The sequence below is a fragment of the Papaver somniferum genome, chromosome 11 (genome assembly GCF_003573695.1).
Source record: "Papaver somniferum cultivar HN1 chromosome 11, ASM357369v1, whole genome shotgun sequence".
Lineage (NCBI taxonomy): Eukaryota > Viridiplantae > Streptophyta > Magnoliopsida > Ranunculales > Papaveraceae > Papaver > Papaver somniferum.
The window spans coordinates 74,569,501-74,586,265 of NC_039368.1; the positions used below are offsets into that span (position 1 = coordinate 74,569,501).

General features: G+C 35.9%; 3 protein-coding genes and 1 non-coding gene across 4 annotated transcripts; 1 reads left to right on the top strand and 3 right to left on the bottom strand.

The window, feature by feature from the left end:
* Positions 1–5,972, bottom strand: LOC113324572. The gene is made up of 4 exons (XM_026572884.1): positions 5,945–5,972; positions 5,676–5,694; positions 97–514; positions 1–51 (listed from the first exon to the last, which is right to left on the bottom strand). The coding sequence occupies exons 1-4, from the start codon at positions 5,970–5,972 to the stop codon at positions 1–3; spliced, it is 516 nt and encodes a 171-aa protein (XP_026428669.1).
* Positions 5,973–6,489: 517 nt separating this feature from the next.
* LOC113320494 lies at positions 6,490–7,329 on the bottom strand. The gene has a single exon (XM_026568400.1). It carries the CDS (start codon positions 7,215–7,217, stop codon positions 6,768–6,770), a length of 450 nt encoding a protein of 149 aa, XP_026424185.1. The 5' UTR covers positions 7,218–7,329; the 3' UTR covers positions 6,490–6,767.
* Positions 7,330–9,627: 2,298 nt separating this feature from the next.
* LOC113324573 lies at positions 9,628–16,369 on the top strand. Its single transcript, XM_026572885.1, has 3 exons — positions 9,628–9,915; positions 15,167–15,262; positions 15,866–16,369. The coding sequence occupies exons 1-3, from the start codon at positions 9,628–9,630 to the stop codon at positions 16,367–16,369; spliced, it is 888 nt and encodes a 295-aa protein (XP_026428670.1).
* TRNAQ-UUG lies at positions 13,860–13,931 on the bottom strand. The gene has a single exon. It is a non-coding gene; the product is annotated as a tRNA-Gln (tRNA).
* Positions 16,370–16,765: the final 396 nt, after the last annotated feature.

Sequence of the window (16,765 nt, forward strand, 5' to 3'; positions counted from 1 at the left end):
TTATCTAACAGTCGTATAGATAAACATGTCCTTCCTTTTATAGCTTATAAGCTGAAATGATAAACATGTAAAAAAAAATGAAGGGAATTTGCAGACCTCGTTGTCTTCTGCATAACTCTGAAATCTGAATTTTTGATTCTGCTGATGATGTTTTTTTCTGTTTCCTATAATGAAAATACAGATAGTAGCTGCAGTGATTCCTAGAGAACAGAGAGCTCCAATTCCAGTTATCCTCCACTTCCAAATATGCAAACCACCACCGTTGTTCCTTTCTTGTAAGTTTCTTTGATCTTTTTTCATACCCGAATCCGAACAATTCTTCTTCGACGCCTCTTGATCATCATCAATTTTCTTATTCTCTATGAAATCTTCTTCTTTATCCTCAAATTGAATTGATCCTCCTGATTCAATTCTTGGTGTCTTAATTCCTGTAGACCCAACAGACTTTGTGGGGGAGTCTAATTTCATTTCCACGAATTCGTTCTCCTTCATTTTCTTAAAAAAGATTTTTGAAATCTTCTCCAACTAGTACCAACTTTGGAGTTTTGATCTCAATAACAGGAACTTGAATCATCTCTCTTATTATTATCCGTTCCTCCTCTGTTTTTTTCTCCTCCTTTCGGGTAGTAGTAATTAAAAGAAACGGTTATACCCGCCACCCTACCCTATCCGACCCGCCAGAGAATGGGTTGGGTAGGATCTTACCCGTTTAATGGCTGGTAGGGTGGCGGATAAATTTTTTCTTAACCGCCAGTAAACGGGTAGGATGGCGGGTATAGGCCATATCCTACCCACCCTACCCGTTGTGCAGCCCTAGGCCAGACATAAAGATGTACCTCTTCAATAATACATGACAATTGACATCAGTGTAAGATCATGAAATTTCTACTGAAAAGAGATAGAAATTTATGAAGATGAGTCTTGTTGTTTTGGTTGACAATTCTCCTATGTTGTTTAAAGGGAAAATTTGGCACAGGCCCAAAAAAAATAATATTCTTGTTTTCAGGCCCACAATTAATTTTAGGTACCATGACACCCATAATTATTTCCGTGACACCCATAATTATATGAAATTATTAAAATGTATGCATTACGGATTATGCATCTGCATGACAGGTTATGCATCAGGGGTATAATTGGCAACACAACTTGGATATAACATATCTAAAAATCCGCGCCTTGGAATTTTACAAATTTTATATCATTGGTAATCTTTTTAAGAGAGCTACGCAACGAGTAAAAACATGAATATCAAATTTTTGTTTTTCACGAAAAAATCGGAGGTGATCATCATTCTAGGCAAAATTTTCGAAAACTTGATACATAACCATTATGCAGCCACCAAAAAAGATGCATAACACATTATGCAGACGCATAACGAATTATGCAACCATTTTCTCCACTGCATAACAAATTATGCATTTGGATAACAAAGTTATGCATCTATAACAAGTTATGTAACCATTGTTTTGGTTGATTTTGGTGCGTACATAAAAAAAATTGATGCATAATGCAGTATGCATCCATATTTACGGATGCATATCAGGTTATGCATCTATTTTCTCGATGCATAATGCATTATGTAGCCATATTTTCGGACGCATAACAGGTTATGCATCCATTTTCACGACTGCATAACAGGTTATGCAGATATTATTGTAGGTGCATGACAAGTTATGCAGTCTTTATTTTTGTTGGTTTCAATAGTAACAAAAAAGCTACTGCATAACGTGTTATGCAACCGTTTTCTGGACTGCATAACAGGTTATGCATCCATTTTCACGACTACATAACATGTTATCCGGATATTTTGTCGACTGCATGACATGTTATGCAGTCATAAGCACATCATCATCTTCTTTCATGTTTCAATAACTCCCACGCAAATCATTATCCTCCATCCGTAGCTCCCGATCCACCATTACCAAATATAACAAGAAATGTGTATTTATGAGGAGGAATATTTTCTTTCAGCATAGACAAACACAGTTCAGATCTTCTTCTTGTTGATTATTTTAAATTCGAGTCCTGATATTAGAGTTCTTAGCATCACACTCTTAGCACTAATAGTTAGTGTTGCTACCTAACCTTTGGACAAAGCTTAATTAGCTATATTTTTTTTGCTGCTAATGAGTTAACTCATTTTGACCTTCTTTTAAATGAAGACCTTTCTTGGCCCTGTCATCAACATATCCACGGATCACTAAGTTAAAAAAAAAAATGGTATTTATACTTTACAGAGCGTTGCACCTACTTCTTACTTTACAATGATTTTCACGAGTAGCAGTTATGCGCATGTGTTGTACCAACAGCGGCCGAGCTTTCAAATGAGTCAATGGTATGTACCTGTATCGCTCATCACATGTTCTATTCCAAATTAGAACAATGGCAATGAGTTAGTGATACATACTATCTCGGTCAAACTATATTGATTCTTCTTGTGAATTTATAAACCGTGATTTAGTCTACATATAACCTTTGAAAAGCAATACCTGTCCCAATGGAGATTCCGAGATAACTCAAATCTTTTAAGCTTTCCAACTCGCTGAGACTTGGTCCACCTTCTTCTTCCCAATTGATCTCTGTATAATCAAATAAGTCCAACATTTTTAATTTTGTAAGATGAACAAAAGTCCCCAGACTTACTATATGTCTACCTAAGAATGATAAACCCAAGTATTGTAATTCAGCCAGTGAAGAAATACTTGTTGGGAGCTTCGGTGCCCTCCAACCAGACATATCTAAAACTTTAAGCATGTGTATAAACTGAAAAAAGTCATCCGACATAGTCTTCAGATAACTGTGATTGAGCAGCACAGTTGGGAGGTTGGAGCAATTTGGTGATCCATCGAGTTCTTTAATTGATTTATTGCCTACAAGAGAGATCTTCTCTGCATTCTCCCATTCATGGAGCTTCAGTTTGTTTTCTGCCCGAACTGCTAAGACCTTACCTTTTGTCCTACCAAGATCAAAGGCTCTCCATATGGCCAAATCACGGACTACATCGTGCATTTTTACCACCTCCCTGTAATCACCGCCTTCTACTTGTATAGTACCACCACTTTCTAACAAGCATGCACTTACGAGACTTCCAATAACATCATGACCTTCATAATAAGCTTCGTCTGTGTATTCCACTTCACGTTCAGATCGAGAATTAGAGATGGATTTGATGCAGAGACGAAGAAGAATTGGGGTTAGGGTCTAGCCGATTAAACAAAGAAGAAAAGGAAGAAGGAAATCACATAACTTTTGTGGGCGTGGAAGAAGGAAGAAGGAAGAAGGAATAACCTAATTTTAATAAATTTTGGGTTTGGGAGTAAGTTTTTTTCCAAAACTGGAGGCGCGCCTAAACTTTTCTGTCCGTGAGTTTCTCAGTGAAAAAATTTGGGAGAATGGGTCTTACTGTAGTTTTCACTTGTTTAAAGCAGATCGAAGGACGTGGTACGCCGGCTGCCGCAAAGGCTTTTTTAGGCAAAGCCTGCTGCATTTTGGTTAAATCATGCATGACACCCCTTTGCAGACTATTTGTTTTGGTATTTCTTGATGGGCTATTGGGCTTAGTTAACTATGTCAAGTGTTATCATTCTTGGATATCTAAGTTTTGGCTCATACTTTCCAATTAGGCAAGGCTTAGGCAACTGCTATTCTCTCGGAAAAGAATGAATCATCACGCCACATCCAACCATGAACATTTGAAGAATCCATTTGAGAACCACTAATAAAGTGTATCAATACTTCTTGAGAAATTACTGTTCGCCTTAACGAAGTCGAAAAATTATAATTTAGTTTGACGATACGCTTTTAAAAACGTAGTTTTATTTCGTTCCTGGTTCCGGGACTTAACGCGTGCTTCAGATATCTTATCCAAGCCAAACAAATGTGATTTAGGGGGGACGCCTTACCTGACCTCTGCTAGTACCAATACCCAGTGGATATCCGACTGTGCACAACAAAGATCCCATTGTGTAGATATTGACGTGAGGTGAGGGTATCCAAGGGCATTATCAGCTGCTAGCAAATCCATATCAACCAATGAAGTGTTGGTTTTGTTAGGTTTTGATATTATTCCGTGTCTCTGTCTGTTTCATTTTTTTCACATCTCAAGAAAAGATAAAGATGTCGACATTTAGCACTCTGACGGACCGGGGGACTTTTTTTGAAATCGTTTTGTAAAGTAGAAAGTCACAATATATATGCCCATAATTGCTAATGACTTTACAAACATGTCACTATTATATCCAATTCACTGCAACGTATATCTACTGACTCACCGTTTAATAGGATTATCCCTCACCACCTTAATTTCAACACAAACTTTCACCAGATTAATCACAAATTCTTACGATCAATCCGTCAGAATGATAGAAAAACGTTACTTGCGTACGTTTGTCCATACCAGTGAAGTGATTTATTTCCGATCTTGAATATTTTTAATAATCCAAATATTTCATATTCAATTTTCTGTTCAAGAGTGATTAGAGTAAATCAGAAATTGCTTGAGCTCTATCATAACTTATAAGCATGTGGATATCCTAGAGGTGTATCATCATAATGAACTAACTAAACATGATTTAGATTTATTATCCATTTCATTATGGGAAAAGAAAGTAACCAATGAATGAAGAATGTTGACCTTATACCTGGAATGTCCGAATAAACCATAACAATTTCACCTCTAAAAGCTAAAAAATTTCCCTATATTTATAAGAAATGATTCCATACAAAGCCTACTTTTATTTAATGGACAAGTCATTTTCCTAGCTACTTCATAATCTAATCAAGTTTGTGTTGAACCACATGCATGACATGTGCTAACCTCACTTTTTAGGAGAAATCTAAATCTTAAGATCCCTAATTTCAGATTACAAAGCATAATGCATATTAGATTATTGTGCTAAACAAACTTAAATACTGATAATGGTGTAAGCTAATCTGTCATGGCTCCCATTTTGTATAAAGTCTTTGTTTCAATTGTTCTTTATAAGGTGTTTACAAACAGGGGAACGACAGCTTATTTGGTTGGTTAATCAAACACGCGACGACGGCGGATAATTAGATTACTTAATATGTTAAGTATGAGGATTAAGATTGAATTAACAGCACAATGCAGTGTATTTGAGTTACCCGTACTCCACGGTTTATCATTTATTTATTTCGGGTAAAAGAGAATTGGACCACCCGAAAATTCACTGGAAAGCCATTTTTAGATTTACATCAGAAAAACAATCATATGCACCATGTTACATGTAAAATATACCGGGCCGCGAGTAAAGTTTGGCAGCACGGAATATTTGACTGGAAGTGACCGTTTCGTGGAAGATGAAGCATATTCTTGAACCAATCCTAATCTCTCCTGATCGATGAGAACGACTGTCAGATGTAAAAAAGACGTGGTAAATGGAAAATTGTTCAATGGATATAATGAATAAAGTTAAAATTACGAGTAAAAAACCATGCCGATAAGAAAGAAAGAAAGAAGAGATTACGCGTTTTAAAATTTTGTTGCGTCAGTTGAAATCCAGACTTCCAAAGTCATGAACTTCCATTGGCTCGAATGCTTTATTTTGTCAATGCGATGCTCCAATAATGTGGCCGGTGACTTTGATGACTTTTGCAGCATTACCGCGTTTTTGTTTCCCTGTGTGATCTCACTCTAGGTAATTAATTCTGATGTTGGAAAAGACTGGGTCACTACAAAAGTTTAGGTCACTTAAAATTTATGTCACTATTAAGCTGTTCAACCACATGGGCGGTTCATTTCGAGGGCCTGAAGGACTTGTTCGGACTAGGGACCCCTTGGCACGATATGTGCTCAAAATCCACATTACTCCCGCTAATTTCACGTTTTAAATCCTACATCCCCGTAAGTGTCTACTACAGACTCTCATGGCTCATCCCAACACCGAGAAATCATAAAATAAACTGAAAAAACAAATCCTACATCCCCGTGAGCTGAACTCCAGAGTCATCAACTTTTCATTTTGTCAATTACCAATACCAATCAATCCTGTTTCAAGATATTCAAGGAGGTCATGTAAACGATGCAACTACAGTCTACATCTACAACTACAAGTTGTATTAGGAGGCCCTAAATTAGGCAAAATCCAAAATACTCTGTTGACTGTCATATCATTACTTTTTAGATGACAGATATCAGATGGGATGGCTTCCTTCTTGAGATGTATTTCAGTCTGCTGTGATAAATTGACAGTACAAATATTTTTATGACTGATGGTAATTTCTTAAAATTAAATACCGCTTACCAAAACAACTTCACCATTCCAGTTCTACTGGTCTAATCCGGCGGCCGTTGGAGTTTCTTTTCTAAATTCCGGCGAAGGATTGTTGATTTTGAATAGTCATTTTCGAAACTCCAAAGTCAAAAAACGAACTTAATTATGAAACTTTCAACTTTATTCTACTACCAAAATTTTCATTTCAAACCCCACATTCACAGAATTGATAGAAAGAGAAGTTCCTCAGTACTACAAAAACAAAATCTTAATAATTCCAAATTTTTTCTTCATTAAAAATTACTATATTTCCCCGAAAATTACATTGATTAAACCCCAAAATAAAAATAAAAACCAGCGCATAATTAAAATTTCCAAATTTCAAATCTAATACTAAACTCATAATAATAATAATATAATTACTTCAAAAATTCCAATTTTTTCTGTGATAATCTTAAGTTAATAATAATAATAAGTTAGGTTTTAGATCCATAATAATACGATCGGCTTGATCAGATATTTAGATTCAGATTAATCTTCAAAACCAGTTTTCTCCCAAATAGCATTTCTAACTCTACTCAAATCTCTACCTTTAAGAGTTCTTCCAATTCCTTCATGAACAGAAAATGAAGCAGCACAAACTCTTGTTCTCGCAAACTGTTTTGCTAAAAACTCATGAGGAGGTATTCTCTTATTACCACAATCTTCATCATCCTCATCAGATTCATCATCATCATATACTTGTTCTCTCCTCTGTTCCTGTCTTAGTATCTTCGCCCAATCTGGTACATTCACTGGCAACGATCCAGTTTTTGGAGTCGTACTCAAATGATGATGATCGATAGTCTTTTTCAACGATTTTTGACTGCGAATCGGTTTCTTGAATTGATTCTGATGATGATCAGATGAAATATGGTGCTGATGATGATGGTTTGATGAACTCCAGATATCCGATTCATCGAATTCAAACATAGTCGCCATTGTTACAGATTTGAATCCTTTTGATCGAATCAAACAGTTTAGAAATTGAAACTTCTAATTTTTTTTAACTGGTTTTGTTTTTGCTGTGGTGCTTCATTTTTGCCCCGTTCTTGTTCTGCTTTTATAAAGACGGAAATGGATAAGGTTTCACCATTTTTCTTGGATTATTACTGTTTTACCCTTGTATTATTAAATGATTTCTGCATAGATATTTATTTTATATTCCTTTTCAAGTTACGACATTATTACTTCTTTTGTCCTCTTATATTTCGAGGGAATTTTGACTACACTTCGACGTAGCTTCTTTGATTATACACCTTAAATCCTTAGGGTAGGAGGTCGGGTGGATTTAGGAGAGTCCTGTAACCATACACGTAACACAAAACACTAAAACTCTACCAAACAGTACCGGATAGTTAGCGGATAATTGTACACCAAACAGACCCAAGCAAAAACGGACCACACAGTGTTTAGAAGTCGGTGTGCTGTCCAAATGTCTATTCGTTTTGGTCTTTTCGTAGCTTCATGCCAACAATGCAGTTAGCTGGTAAGATCACTTTTCAATATGATCGTTTTAAACTTGACATGTAAGTGTAAATACTAGTTAAAATTTTCTATGTAACATCCTTTTTCTTTTTCCTTTTTTAATAAAGGAGGTCACCCTCAATACATTGAAATTAAGTTTCCGTTTGTTTCATAATTGGAACAACGATTCATCATTACAATTTCATTTCAATCCTGAATAGTTAGGGAATTAAGCATCGCCTGCAGACTGTGATCCACCCAGTAGTGTTTGATCATATACTTGTTATAAAAAGAAGCTAGCTTTGCAGCTCAAATGACATTTTCTGTTCTTACTAAAGTAAAATCTTGAGCTATAAAATTAATGTCAAATTTTGTGTTGTTTCCAAAATCTTCACTGATCTCGTATCTTTGTTGGCGATCTTTTGCATACATTCCTATTAACAGCAGCAAGGTTGGTTCTGAATCACTCGTGAAAGAGATTCTGTGTCCGCTCCACTGTGTTGCCCATTGGAAAGCTGCATCTGCTCCCACCTTTTCTAAATCATCTCTGGTTGTACAGTCGGCATAGAGTCCTCTTACTTCTCTGACTGTATCTGTGTGGTCACAAAGAGTCAGTCCAACACCAGCTTTTGAAGAGTAGTCTATCCTGTGTAAAGCTATGTTTATTGTGAGTGTCATTTTTCATTTTTTCATTCACATTTACAGTCTGTTAGGTCCAGTTTCGTAGGGTTGTAGTAATATGAAGCGACTCGTCATTTTTTGAGCTGTAAAATAAATCATCCATTATATTATGCCCCGATTTGTTTGTAGCATTATAACTATTTACAAACTTAATTATGTTATTTGATGTCACTACACTATTATGCTTTTCATGTTTGAAAACAACCTTGCGTCGCACTTTCCATATGAACCAAATTACAGTATTGCATAAGACATACCAATCAATATCATACTCTCCCCTTTGGGAATTTGCGAAGCAATCAGTTAACCATTCATGGAAGGAAACAGTACCATTCCGTATAAAATCTATATCAAAATTAAAATGCATCCATACCTGAGAGACGTAGTTACATTGCAAGAACAAATATGTCATACTTTCTTCACGCTCATTACATAGTTTACACTTAGTATCTATATCTGGTATAACTGCCGCCACTCGCATACTATTTAGGAGTATGGAATGGGCTTCCTTCCAGATGAAAGTTTTAATGGCAGGAGAAGTCTCCATTCTCCATATCATACTCCATTTTTTTTCAATTGTCCTCCAGAGTTTATATGATTGTAAAGCGACTTGACATAAAACGTACCTTTATCATTTAGAGTCCATCTGGTAGTGTCCATTTTATCTTCCACTGGAATTTTTATTTTCTGTTGTTGTTGTGTGCGCATCAAAACATTTACTCAATTTCTCTAGATCCCATTTTTTTTATCATTAATTAGATCACTCACTTTTCTTAGACCCTCATAATTTGTATCAGGTCTTTGCATAGGAATTTTAGCGTGTCTGGGATCCAAAGATCATCCCAGATGTCGATATTCTTACCATTTCCTATCTCCCAGTAGAAACATTTTTTAATTTGGTTTATACCGTTTAGAAAGCCTTTCCAGATCCAGTTATCTCTACTTTTAGGTTTACTATCTACATGAAGAATGTCACAATTGGGATAGTATTTTTGATGGCCCTACGCCTTTTAAATATTTCGGGGAATGGATTAAACATGAGGAGTGTAAACCATTAATCCTGAATAGTTGGAACAAAAACATTAGAGGGTTACCAGCCCAGAAAGTAAATAATAAACTTGTAAATGTGAAACATATCTTGAAACATTGGAATAGAACTAGTTTTGGAAACATCAGTAGTAATATTCAAAAGATAAAAAAAGATATGGATAAGACAAATAGCATGGCAAACTACCCTAACAAAATAACTGACCTAACAAACTTGAGACGCGATCTTGCTAAATGGTATGCTATAAAAGAAAGGAAAGATAAGAGTAAAGACCAGAATATTGTTTTAGGGGACAAAAACACTAGATTTTTCCACAATAGAGCTAAACAGAGATTTAGGAGAAACAGAATCGAAACTCTTAAAGATGAAAATAATGTTTGGTTAAACAAAAAGGAGGAAATTTCAGATTGTATAACAAGTCACTTTCAGAAAATTGCTACTACGGTAAATCCTCATATTAACCATAGTATGATAAATCTTATACCAAATAATATAGGTCAAGAGGACAACGATATGTTGTGTGCTACTCCTTTAGAAAACGAGATCAAGAAAACTCTCTTGAGAACAGAATGTAACTCGGTTTCAGTAGCTTTTCCAATGTCTTGGTAGCTAGGTGTCTTCAGTGTCTTGGGTAACAAAGTGTCTTTTGTATCAGTCTGTGATCAAAGTTTGAAATCCAAAAGAGTCTTCTTTCTCTTTTTTGTATACTGAATCTATTTTCTTAATGTATCTTGGATAATCAGAACTTGCATCTGTTAGAAGATGCCTAGTAGGAACAATTTATGTTGAGTTCCTCGGATCTTACGATCAAATTCCGTTCTAAATTTTGCCGTAAAGTCGTTTAACGGTAAAATAACGGTACAATTTAGCCTGACATTTGAAATTCCGTTCTAAAGTTTGTCTGAAAATGAATAAGGCGAGAGAAAGAGAGGAGGGGGAGAGAAGAGAGAGAAATGGAGAATATACGGTGAAAGAAACATGTAAAATGCAGTTAGATATTTTAAGATAAAAAGATATAATATAGTTAGATATTTTTCACAAAATTGGTCAATTAACCCAATAACGATAATTTCTGGGTAAAAGAAACATGTAAAATTTGATATTGTTTAAATGGACGAGAATGTAAAAATAGGCAGGATGTAAACAGTTTCATCCTACCCATTTTCAAATACTTTATATTATTTTTAATTTACATCAGGATGCATCCAGTTTCACCCTCGCTCTTTTATAAGTTTAAGTCAGGATGAACCCAATTTCATTCTTGCTATTTTTCGGGTGTCCATTTTACCCATACTAATTTATACACGTCCATTAGAAACATGTTTTAAAAATATTTGGATAAATAATTCATCTTCCAAATATTTTTCCGGTTATTATTTACATTTCACCGATTTTTTTTCTTTTTATGCAAATTAAAGAATTTTATTAATCGGCAGAAACTTCCGTATCTAACAATTGGCTCTCAATGACATTAGGTTGTTCAAACAGTCACACCATTTTTCCTGCTGTCATGGCTTTGCCGTTGCGAGTCAATGTTATAGTGAGCCACACTGGTAACTCATTTGGACCAGTTAAAGGTCCAAGGTTGAACCGTCCAAAGCTATACCGGAACACACAATCGAAGACGCAATCCACGTGTAGGAAAGCATACAAAATGGAAGTATTATTGGTGTACATAGCAACAAAAATGAGAGAGTCCTATATACGCTTGCCTCTGATTGGAAGAGAACTGAATGAGGGTAAAATGGTAAACAACACAAGAAAACAAACTCTTTTTTTCATTCTGGATTTAACTTTGTCGTGACATGTATTTCACCTGGTTCTAGAAATCAGAGTGGTGAACAGTGGTCCCCGTTTAAGCGTTCGAGATGATGCCATCTGTATACGTTCATGAATCTCTTACACGTGTTTGATGTATACGGTAGGGAGCATGACCGGCACGTGAAGTAGGGCCCTCACTCGGATCTAGTGAACTGTGAGAAAAAACTCTTTGGACAGCTGTTATTATTATTAGCCTGCTTCTGTTTCTTTCAGATGCGACAACCAAAATGTTTACACCCTTCTTTCAAGTCTCATTCATGGAAGAGATTATCAAGTCCAATTGCTCATAATTAGGGATTTTGCTAATGTCTAATCCAAGATAAACTTTGTTAAGTTTTCCCCATGACACAATCGGGGATATATTGATAGGTAGATTATGTTATATTTTTAGATTACCAGATTGTTTTTGTGAGTTGATGAAGGATTCTAAATTTGTTTATGTGGGTGGATGAGAGATTCCAAATTCAAATAATACGGTTATTAATATAAAAGTTCTAAGTGATAATACAAATGACCTGAATTCAAAACCCGTCAGCACTAAACCGTTTTCTGTATTACTGAGAATAGTTCCGCGTAATAATTATCACCCAAATGGTTATCAATGAAACGAGGCTTACTTAACTATCAAAAGCATACATGACAGTCATCAATCATATCTCTCTGGCATACGGGATTTTGAAACGGATATGCTTGTTCATGGGACTAGGTAAAATGAAGCAGACAAATAAAATGAAGGGTTTCATAAGTAAGTGCGGAAATCAACCTCAAAAGAATGTTTAAACATGTTTAATTAGTGGTGGTTAAGGTGATAAATAAGATAAGATTCTATAAAAAGCAAATGTTGCAATTTTATACTACACACTGCACAAATTTTGAGCCATTTGTGAATGTTTCTATGAGAAATCTTTTGTTGTTAGTTTATTTGTAATGACAACCGTTGTATCCGAAGTAATTGGTGTATTAGTTGGATAATATAGTTTAATGATGGCTTTTATCTTATCATAAATTACACAAAATCTTGTAATAATCTATCACAAATTGAGCATTTTTGGATCAACTCATTTTTGTATAAATATTGATTAATACTCTTGTTAAGAATCGAAACCAACATTATATTAATCATGAACCTCAATAATGTAGTTTATATTTTAATGATTTCGCTAATAAATGAGATATACAGTATTATGGTGTGATCTATCCATTAGAAAGTTTTAAGAGAGAGTAATCATACACATATATGTATCTTAATTAATTTGTAATACAAAACATAGTTCCGGTGTTCATCTGTTCTGGTATATCTACAAAAATTAGAATGCTGATAAATTTTGAGTTATTGTGTAGTAACTCTCCTAGCGGGGAGTTTAAAATCTATGTGCTCCCTCATCCACCAGGGGAAGTGTCTATTAAAACGTAATCATCTTGATTACTGTTTCGAGTCTCATTCAAGATTTCTAGGCAAAGAATCAAAAGAGCTTACATAAGCAACAACTCCCCAATCACACATGAAAGTGAACCTACATTGATAAGTGCAACAAAACAACGCTAGCTAACCCACTTGTTAATTACACCTTGGAATATAGTTTTTCCTTAATTACACTAAGGTCAATTGCTTCCTACTCCAAAACTTTCAAATGATGACACGTTTAAACTTTACTTAGTCATTCTTAAACTAGATTAGACAATTACCAAATTTATAGGTTTCTCTCTAAATTGGAATACATGATTACATTAGATAAGTTACTTAATATATCTTTAGATGAAGAGGTAACCAAAAATGGCCAATAATTGTAGGTTAATGTTAGACAAAACGAAACAAATGTATATCTTTCATTGGCCAAGATAGTGATAAAAGAACTGAATGAAAACTTGTATAATGAGTTACAATGTATTTTTCAATCTTCAATTCTTGATTTTTTTGTTTTGGAAAGAAAGAAACCATTGAAGCTTATCCTGTCATGATCTTATCATCTTTCTTATCTTTTTACACTGAATGTACTGCTGCTAGTACTAACTAAGTAGCAAGTACTAACCACTCTTTTGATGAAGTCGATCATCATAAAAATAAAGTTGTAGGGTCCAAATTTTTGGTGGTGTGTCATCTGGTTATAATATGTGTATATATATTTTTGATTTTTATATTGGTATGATAAACTTAAGTTTATGGGCAATCCAAAAACCAGGAGAGGAAGTTTATCTAGTTGAGAGTGGGTTATGGTGTTTTATATATTGATTGAATGGTGGTGCCCCCCCATGCAGAAAAAAAGTGTATATATACAAATACTATGAACTGATTCAACTGAACAAAAACAACTAGATAGATGACTACTGGGAAGATATATTTATCAGATGAGAAGAAGATAAGACTATTATCAGTAAAAACTAACAACTAGAGTTGACATTTTTGACAAAGTGAAGTGGATAAATAATGCGTGCACGTATGGTATTATTGAATGTTCAGTGAGAAAAGGTTTGTGAATTGTGACACAATCTTCTTACTGGGAGATTGTTTTTTAACGTGAAAAATGGGCAAATGTGTAAGAAGACAGAAAGAAAAAGGAAAAAAAAAAAGGTCCTACCGGGAGTCGAACCCAGGTCGCAGGATTCAAAGTCCTGAGTGCTAACCACTACACCATAGAACCAGTTGTTGCTTAATCTGTCTATATGATTTATCTTGTTTTCTCTTGGTCATCTGCTATATTTCAGCCCCTCCTGTTACTCTGTGTGGTTGTTATGCTTGGTGGATTAGGAATTTAGGATCAGGCTTGGTGTAAGGAAAAGTATGCTTGTCCGCAAACATCCGTTAAGGGAGGCCATTTGTCATGACTTATGTTAGCTCTGCTTTTGCTCATAATCATTGAACTATTGGCTATTGGTGCACTACTTCGCATACGGGAGAGATATCAAATGCGTATGCAACATGTTGTTTATATGGACTAAATAGGAATACATGTAAGTGTCCATGACCGGGTGGTCAAGCGCCCTAATAATAATGCGCAATAGTTATGCATTATTGATAACATGGCATAGACCAGAAATGTGGTGGCACATTTAGAGTTGCAACTAGGCAAAGGCATGTGCCAAACAGGGTTTGGACATGGCCAAAGATGCGAGATTAGCATCAAGAGGCGCCAAATGAGTTTGGCATATAACTTGTATGCATGTGGCATGCATGCATGCAAGCAAGACATGCATTAGCACACTTGCATTATTGGGGGAATGATGCTCAGCAAAGATTCCCGGACTTTGGCTGGTCAAAGTTATCATTGCGCAGAGAGGCTAGATGAAATGTGCGGGGAACATGTCCTTGACGGTTTCAAGTTGGTTACACGGAAGGAATGTTTGTTTTACACGTTTCTAAGGCTAGGAACTGCCTGTTTGTCTTTAGGAAAGTTGTCACAGTTGGTCAACTGCCTTGTGTAAAGTAAATTTGTAACTGCCTGACAGTTACTTGTATATAGCTTTTGTAAGGCTATAAAAGCCTGATCTTGTCAAGGGTTGGGTCTCCGGAATAAGAAGAATTGTGTAACCCTAAGCGTGCAGTAATAATAAGGAGTGAAGAAATTGGCTAAGGAAGAATTGTCTTATTATTTTATGCATCAAGCAGAGTGTGTGTGCTGGTTTGTTGGCTTGAAAAGATTGTGAATGGTTACTCTGTTTAGTATGGACTGAATAGATTTTTAGGCAAGGAGTGAAGAAATTGGCTAAGGGAGAGTTGGTTGAACTATGATGTGGAGCATAATGTCATTGTCAAGGTTGGTCATTGCATTTAGGTAGTTTGAACCTGTGACAACTCGGGTATCAGAGCCCCGGTTAAGGGTCTCCCTGTTCACGTTGGATTATAGAAGGCTGATTGATTTTGTTGATGCTCTTTAAGTTGGACGTGAATTATATTGGAAGTGAAGGATCCACACAAAAAGTAGAAGGTCTAGAAAGGATGGGGCAACGATCAGGCCAAAGGTTAGCACTAAAGGTATGTGAAACTTATATCTAAGAATATGCAAGCAATAAATAGACACGAAAGAGGTCCTTGGAACAACTAAATGAGGGTGAAACGAGTTGTTCTACATATGAGAACTATACTAAGGGTACGGAGATGTTGCAAGTGATGATGAGAAACTACACGATGCTGGAAAGGCTTAGCGTGATGTTGGCATGGGCCAACATCGCAACATCAGTCGCTTACTAGGAGAGTGGGTATTAGCGATGGCTGATACCGGTGCTACCAAGTCCTTTATCCGTCAATACGTTGGCTTGGCATTGAACTTAACAGTTACTAGCGCGGCTAGCACCATCAAAGTTGTTAACTCATAACCACAAACCAGTCGAGGGAAAGTTCGCAATGCTGATAATCAAGTTGGATAAATGGAAAGGAAACCCAGATTTTCTAGCGATGGTCATGGATGATTATGACCTTATATTGGGCATGGATTTCTTTTGCGCGGCGAAGACGTCGCCATTACCTCATAGAGATGTGATATTGATTCAACACCTTTAATACCCATGCTTCGTCTCAAGGGTGAGACAAAGTGATGAACCATACAAGACACTTAAGCAATGTTTGTTTGTGATTCAGGTGAAAGAAGGTCTACGTAAAAGCTTGACTACTTTCCTAGGCGTGTTGGTTGAGATCAAACCAGGAAAGGTAGTAGAAGTTGAAGATGGGATAGCTGAGTTCTTAGAAGAGTTTGCAGACACAATGCCTGCAGAACTGCCTAAGTCGCAACCGCCACGACGTAGGATCGATCATATGATTGAGTTGGTGTCATGGACAAGGTCGCATGTACAAGCACAATATCGTATGTCACCATTCGAACTCGAGGAAATGCGCAAGCATATTTGTGAACTGCTGGAACCAGGCTATATACAACCATCTAAAGCTCAATTTGGTGCTCCGGTTTTGTTCCAAAAGAAGCAAGATGGCGCGCTTCGTATGTGTGTAGACTATATGGATTTGAATAAGCTAACTGTGAAGAACAAGTACCCAATCCAGCTGGTGGTCGACTTGTTTGATAGATTAGCTAAGGCCAAGTCCTTCACCAAGTTGGATTTGCGCTCAGGTCATTATAAGGATATTTAACTTTTCTCTAGCATTCAAGCATTGATTTTAATTATAAGGCAATTCATGCTTTTACAGATCTAATATAAGTCAACCTATTATTCAATTATGCATTTAGCTAAGGTGAGATTTTAATTATATGGCAATAAAAAGGCAGCTTAAAGCTTTCCTAGACAATTTATATCATGCTGTTTCCATTGAAACTCGAAAGTTTGCATGCATTATAAGGCAAAAATGGTTAAGGAGAAGTGTGTACTGACTGAAATGCTGTAACTCCAATATGCTTTCAAAATTCAGCTTAAGAAAGTAATACTTAGCTTTTGCTGAGGTCAGGTAGCTTTTGATATTGCTGGTTATATTCTCAGGTCCTAGTTTGGACTTGTATGAATGACTTCATCTTGCCAAAGCTTGAGTTCT

What these genes read in the sequence shown, in the direction of transcription:
- LOC113324572 (XM_026572884.1), bottom strand. Translation starts at nt 5,972, where the DNA reads ATGACTCTGGAGTTCAGCTCACGGGGAT. An exon ending in GTTATGCAGAAGACAACGAG is followed by an intron (nt 52 to 96) that starts GTCTGCAAATTC and finishes TTATCATTTCAG; the next exon opens with CTTATAAGCTATAAAAGGAA.
- LOC113320494 (XM_026568400.1), bottom strand. Translation starts at nt 7,217, where the DNA reads ATGGCGACTATGTTTGAATTCGATGAATCGGATATCTGGAGTTCATCA.
- LOC113324573 (XM_026572885.1), top strand. Translation starts at nt 9,628, where the DNA reads ATGGATAAGACAAATAGCATGGCAAACTACCCTAACAAAATAACTGAC. An exon ending in TTCAGAAAATTGCTACTACG is followed by an intron (nt 9,916 to 15,166) that starts GTAAATCCTCAT and finishes ATGCTCTTTAAG; the next exon opens with TTGGACGTGAATTATATTGG. An exon ending in GCCAAAGGTTAGCACTAAAG is followed by an intron (nt 15,263 to 15,865) that starts GTATGTGAAACT and finishes TTTGTGATTCAG; the next exon opens with GTGAAAGAAGGTCTACGTAA.